The sequence below is a fragment of the Leptinotarsa decemlineata genome, unplaced genomic scaffold, assembly GCF_025532065.1.
Source record: "Leptinotarsa decemlineata unplaced genomic scaffold, Ldec_3_MD MMD2_tig00001064_RagTag_RagTag, whole genome shotgun sequence".
Lineage (NCBI taxonomy): Eukaryota > Metazoa > Arthropoda > Insecta > Coleoptera > Chrysomelidae > Leptinotarsa > Leptinotarsa decemlineata.
The window spans coordinates 2,480,176-2,486,550 of NW_027412558.1; the positions used below are offsets into that span (position 1 = coordinate 2,480,176).

General features: G+C 34.8%; 1 protein-coding gene across 1 annotated transcript; it reads left to right on the forward strand.

The window, feature by feature from the left end:
• The first annotated feature begins 869 nt into the window (after positions 1 to 869).
• LOC141482390 (uncharacterized) lies at positions 870 to 3,041 on the forward strand. The gene is made up of 3 exons (XM_074175534.1): positions 870 to 1,729; positions 1,789 to 2,010; positions 2,068 to 3,041. Exons 1-3 carry the CDS (start codon positions 1,475 to 1,477, stop codon positions 2,155 to 2,157), a joined length of 567 nt encoding a protein of 188 aa, XP_074031635.1. The 5' UTR covers positions 870 to 1,474; the 3' UTR covers positions 2,158 to 3,041.
• The last annotated feature ends 3,334 nt before the right edge of the window (positions 3,042 to 6,375 follow it).

The following is a 6,375-nucleotide window of genomic DNA, read 5'->3' on the forward strand; positions in this document are numbered from 1 at the left end:
ATGTATCTGGCCTATTGTAAGTAAAGACAAATATTCAGTTCTATGCCGTGTTGCCTTGAAAGTGAAAGCATTATTCAGTTCAACCTATTTGTGTGAATCTTCTTTTTCCAATATGAAGTTTATTAAGAACAAATATCGCAATCGACTTACAGATGAACATTTGGATAATTGTATTCAAATGGCTGCATCAAATTATACTGCAAACATTAAAAAAATTATAGATGAGTCTGAGTGTCAGCCTTCTCATTGAACGTGCTTTTTTATTTTTCAATGTTTATGTTCATGATAGTGCGTTACTTTTTTGTTGTTATTATTAACTATTTTTAAATCATACGTGACATGCCGTTGTGGCTGGATAAAAGTTTGTGTTTATTTTTCAAACACTTCGTTTGATAGGTAGGAATGTAGCTATGAACAAGTACGTACTAGTAATATTAGTTATTTTGTTATTAGTTTATTATTAGTACCTATGTATTATGTATTACCAGTTAAATAGTAAAATAAATACATATAATGATAAATTAACTGTGGATTATTTCATTTACGTTGCGTTACGTGGCTTCCGTGTAGCCAATCCCAATCCACGGGTACTAACCCCCCCTACATAACCAAAAAAATAAAACTGCGCCCTCTGAAAAATGCAATCCTAAATGTTACTTTTCAACGGACTAATTACCTCGTTTCGGTACGAAAATCGCCCTCCCCAGGTAACTTCGTCGCGGCGTCCGCAGCAATCCCGTTTCATAATGGTCTAAAATTGGGCTGCACCTCTGCTTCCGCGAATATCTGGCCCGAAAGGCCATGAATATCGCTCGCGCTTCGATGTCGTAGGCCCGCAACCTTGGCTCTAGGCTGATTTATTTTTATAAAAAACAGAAGACAGCATAACACGTGAAAATAGCATGTATGTATTTTGCGTATGTTACGTTTCTGTATCCTGAGATATTATCGTAATTGATTTTAGGAAAATGTCGGGAGCCAACCGGCGGATTTATTAAAATCTGGCATCGAAAGGAGTGGTTCTAAGTTGTCATGGAACAGTTGAGGAGTGGACTGTAAATTTATAAGGAACGTTCAGTTGACAGAAATGTAGATATCTGAACCTGCAGGTAACCAAATAAATCTCACAAATGGTCGGTAAAGTTCATCGAAGTTTTTATCTAGAGTAGCGAGTCACCCCGGCACCACACGCGTGCAATGCTGATACTATAGTTATTTATGTATCAAGGGAATTAGGAGGGCCTTAATTACCGATGGCAAAGTTTGCGTCCCGAGGGCCTCTGGCCCGAGGGACAGCAATTGCCTGAGGTTATTAAGGCTCATTAATTCCCGTGGTACATAGATAATTTTATTTCTGACCGATTTCAATAAAATTTTGTTCATTTTTGAAACGGAAAAATGTACCAATTCATTACCTTCTCGGTATATTTGAATCAGGTACCGTTGATTATAGTAGAGTTTTCTTGTTGCTAGGATGTTGCTATGTTACTTGTTTATAAACAGAACTTTGTTATCAAGCTGTGTTTGCGGTGAAAACGTGTTTTCTACCCCAAATATAATGGAGGATATTTTGAAAAAAGCTGAACAAGCAAGAGAATCATTAATTCCATCGAAAAGTGAAGCCGTATACCAAAAAGAATACAAGATATATCTGGACTGGCTGACACGGAAAAATGTTATGCCAAAAGATGTCACTGAAACTGTATTTCTGGCATATTTTCAAGAACTGGTAAGGAATTTTCTATGTTTTTCGGTAGATTTGGTAGTAATTGTGTTTATTCGTTTCAGTCAGAAACGTATAGTCCGAATTCTTTATGGACTAAATGGTCAATGCTAAAATCGATGGTGACTATACATGAGAAACGAGATATCACCAAGTTCAATGAACTACAGGCTTTTTTGAAACGGAAGAGTAAGAGTTATAAGCCGAAAAAGTCTGCTGTTTTATCTCCTAAAGATGTTATCAGATTCCTAAAGGACGCTCCTAATGATATTCATTTATTGCATAAGGTAATTTTTTTCTTATTTTCCTTTTTGTGTGTATTTATTTCCTTTTTTTTGTTATAGGTTGTTTTGATTATGGGTTATTTTGGAGGATGCAGAAGTCAGGAACTTTTGAATATGAAGATATCGGATATAGAGGACGTGAATAAATAAAATATGGTTCAGTTTTCATTTCTGTTTATTTTTACTTGTGAAAGGTAGAGGGAATTATAAAATCTATAATGTCCCAAGGGAGTTATGACCCTCTTTATTGATAGCGTAACTATGACGATATAAGCTTATAATATCCCGGTCAGAAATAAAATATAAATTAATCCACCGGAAAATTAAGGGCATTGAGAAACAGATAATTTTGTTTTATGCCCATATTGCATATACATACGAAAAAATCTTCAGGCTTTGACGATGTGCCAATTTTTAGTCAGAAAAATGTCTCATCACATATAATAAAACTTCTTACATATTTGATAAATTACTCAATCACCTCAAAAACTTTTCCAGAAAAATTTGAAAAAAGTAACGTCAATATTCTTATTTCGATCGTTTTCTATGGGAAAATTGTGAACCTTATCGAGATGAGCGGCCCTTTTGGGGTCATTTACGACCGATTCTGTCAATCATGACAAGATATGCCTGAAATTTCTGACATATAGAGTCAAGGTGTTGCATTTCAGTGAATTTCAAGTTTTTTACATAATAATAATAATAATCTTTATCAATCCTTACAGATCACATACATAGACATACATGGTAGACAAATTTACAATCAACAATATTGAAATAGTACCATTCAATAGATTTGTACACATATACATGAAAACATTTATTACATTTATATTCATACATGTGAGCAAACACATTTTCATTTTACATCAAGAAATTCTTTGGTACTATAGTAACATTTATCTTGCAAATATACTTTCAATTTTGATTTGGAGAAGTTTTCATTCCCTTGCTCCCTCGATATGACGGGCTTTTTTAATAGAATGATGATCTGTGTGTAGGAATTCTGATGGTGTCTCCGTTTCTAGTTTGGTAACCAGGGTAATGAGAAACTGTTTGATACATCTGAACATGTTGCATAAATAACATATTCATTTGAAAACATAGATAGATGGAAATGTTAAAATTTTATATTTTTGAAAATATGTACGACACGATTCATCTGGTTCTAGATTGAAAATGAGTCGTATAATTCTTTTTTGGGAAACAAATATTCTGCTTGAGTTCCTGGAGAATCCCCAGATGTTGATGTTATAGGTTATGTTGCAGTAGATTAGAGCATAATATACATTGATGAGTTGATTGGTATTGAACATATTTTTTAATTGCAATATAGCATAGTAACCTGTGTTCACTTTTTTGCTTATGGCATCAATATTATTTTCCTAACTCATCCACTATCTATATACGTTCCAAGGAATTTCGTAACTCCAGAAAGAGGAATAGTGCTATTTTTGACAACCACTTGAATATCAGTCACAGATCTCTACCTAGAATGGAAATGCATGCAGACTGTTTTCTCTGTATTCACTATCAAAAAATTTCTTTCACACCAATTCATGAATTTTTCTGCTAAATTATTAAGTTTTTTTGTAAGTCTTCAGGACTATCTGCATCAAGGGTTAATGTAACATAGAGAACTACTGAATCTGAACTGATATAGTCAGGTAGATCGTTTATGAATTACAAAAAAATAAGTGGCCTCAAGATCGATCCCTGAGGAACTCCCCGGTCCATCTCATAATATTCAGACTTATGCTCTCCGATTTTAACCGATATTTTTCTGAAGCGCATCTATGACATCAGCCATGACAAGAAATGTCCACGAAAACCAAGGAAATACAATTTACTTTCGATTATCTCCAAGTCAATAATGTCGAATGCCTTCGATAAGTTGAATATTTCATTTTATCTAGTGAGTCGTATATATATATTTGAAAAAATTGTACGAAGCACTTTCGGTCAACTTACCTTGACAGAAACCATGCTGATATTTTGACAGTATTCGGAATTTAAATAAAAATTAATACGTTTTATTATAAACACACCTTCCAAATACCTTCCCGATAATGGTGGGAATTGTTATGGGCCGAAAATTACACATACTGTAGGGGTCCAATTTTGAGAAAATTGGGGAACACCCCGGATTGTATGGAGTGATTTATAATGTGTGCTAATGGTTTGGCGATATATTGAGCAATTTTTTAATGACCTTCGTTGAGATGCAATCCATTCCGACAGAACTGGTGTTTTTCACCAATCGCATCCATAACGTCACAGTCTAATACAGGGGGGAAATGAAATATTTCACTTCTGTACATTTTGGTATAATTAATTATCTTTTCAACTGAAGTGTTTTGTTTCTCACAGTATTCCTAATTTGTTTCTGCTTCTGATGGTGACCCGAACCTTCTAATTTGTTTTGATAATATATACAGGGTGTAACATAAGTACGTTAAAATATTTAAGTGACGTATTCCTGACACAATTTCAAGAAAAAAAGTCTATATGAACATGTTTCCGAAAATACTTCGTTTCGGAGATACGGCGTGTTGAAATTGAATAATTTTGTTCGCTTTTTGAAAATAACTCAGCGTTGTTGAGGAGGTGTATCTTTTTTACTCGGAAAAGGTGTGGGAATTAGGTTTTTCAAGAAAATTACCAAAAGTTTACTGTTAAAAAAGATAGGGCCCCAAGAAATAAATAATGACAGCGTACGCAGCGTCCTCTAGATGTTACATGAAAATTAATACAAAATTATGATTTCCCACGTCAAAAAAATTCCGGGTACCGAATTTCGTGCAAATAACTTATTTTTTGCAAGAGTTATTTTCAAAAAGCGAACAAAACAATCCAATTTCAACACCCCGAATCTCCGAAACGAGGCATTTTCGGACACAAGTTCATATAGACTTTTTTTCTTAAAACTGTCTCAAGAAAACGTCACTTGAATATTTGAACGTACTTATGTTACACCCTGTATAATAGAACTCAGTAGAGCATGAAACATAAATATAATGATAGCATACTAACAAAAAAATCAGAAAAACTCAAACTCGAAATGGCAGTGCCGCAGGGGTCAATTTTAGGTCCTATCGTCTTTATACTCTACATGAAAAATGATAATTAAACTTCCTATGCTTGTAAACCCTGATTTCAAATAATATAATGAAACATAAATTTCAAAAAAAAAGAATCATTAAAATGGGAGGTGTTTTTGAGGAAGACACTTTATTAATTTCGAATGAACTATTGACTATGCAGATCAAGATATTTAGTACTTCGGTTGATATTTATTGACCAGTTTATCACGACTAGGTCGTACAAAAAGTACGAATTTACCCCAGAAAAAATTGCATCCTCCACCCCGAAAATAGGTCGTTTTTAACACTTGAAATTTCTGGCATGCCGAAATAAATCGCGTAGGTCACAGCGACATGGACCAAACTCGTACTCGAAAATTTTTTGCCGCATAATCTTCGCCAAGTTATTTCGGAACGCGAATTAAAAATAAATACATTTCTGAAACAGTACACTTTATTTTGACAAGATTTCACATATCAACGTCGAAACGTAGCATTTGCGCATCACTGACCAAACGTAATTTGTCATCGGTTCCCGTTTAATGAGAGAGCGATTATCGAAGTATTTTTTCAAAAAAAAGTCATAGTAGACTCGATTTTTTCTTGCGCGTGAAGTTGTATCGCTGAGGTGGTCGATGAACTGGAAGTAATTTACGATTTTCGGTTGTTTTTGTAGATCGGGCCAAGAAAAGCGAGTTGCACAATTCTTCGGCAATTATCTTTTAGCTTTATAGCTTGTCATCCAGTTTCGCTGATGGGAGCAATTTGGAACGGTTGCAACTATTTTTTTCGTGTTTAGGTCTTTAGGAAATAATTTATTATATAACACGACTGAAGATGTACTAAATATAAAGAGAGGGCAGAACCGGAATGCAAAATTTAGCTGATGAAATACTGAATTCTGTGTACACGTAGCTCTGCAAACCATTCTTTAAATCCTGAATTCATGAGTTAGGACTTGCACATACGCACTTGCACTTGCACATACGCACCTACGCTTACGTTATGAACAACGAGTGATTCAAGAATAGCCGCCCTGAAGACCTATTTTGGATCCGCTCGCTGTTCTGCTAATATCTTGCCTTTCTGAGTTCATGCCAGAACTAAACCCAGATCTTTTCTTGAATCCCACGCGGTTTTGCGTATACGTAGTTCTGCGAAATCGTTTGTGGGAACTATTCCTTGAATCAATCGCAGAGATCCAGATGTTTGTTTCACACCTCTCATTTTGCGAGTAATAATCAGATCGCAGATTTGCGCACGTTTTGAGAATACCAATTTCTCA

Excerpts from the sequence above, each read along its gene's own strand:
- LOC141482390 (XM_074175534.1), top strand. The coding sequence starts at position 1,475 with ATGTTGCTATGTTACTTGTTTATAAACAGAACTTTGTTATCAAGCTGT. Across the intron at positions 1,730-1,788 it reads TGGCATATTTTCAAGAACTG|TCAGAAACGTATAGTCCGAA; the intron begins GTAAGGAATTTT and ends TATTCGTTTCAG. Across the intron at positions 2,011-2,067 it reads ATATTCATTTATTGCATAAG|GTTGTTTTGATTATGGGTTA; the intron begins GTAATTTTTTTC and ends TTTTTGTTATAG.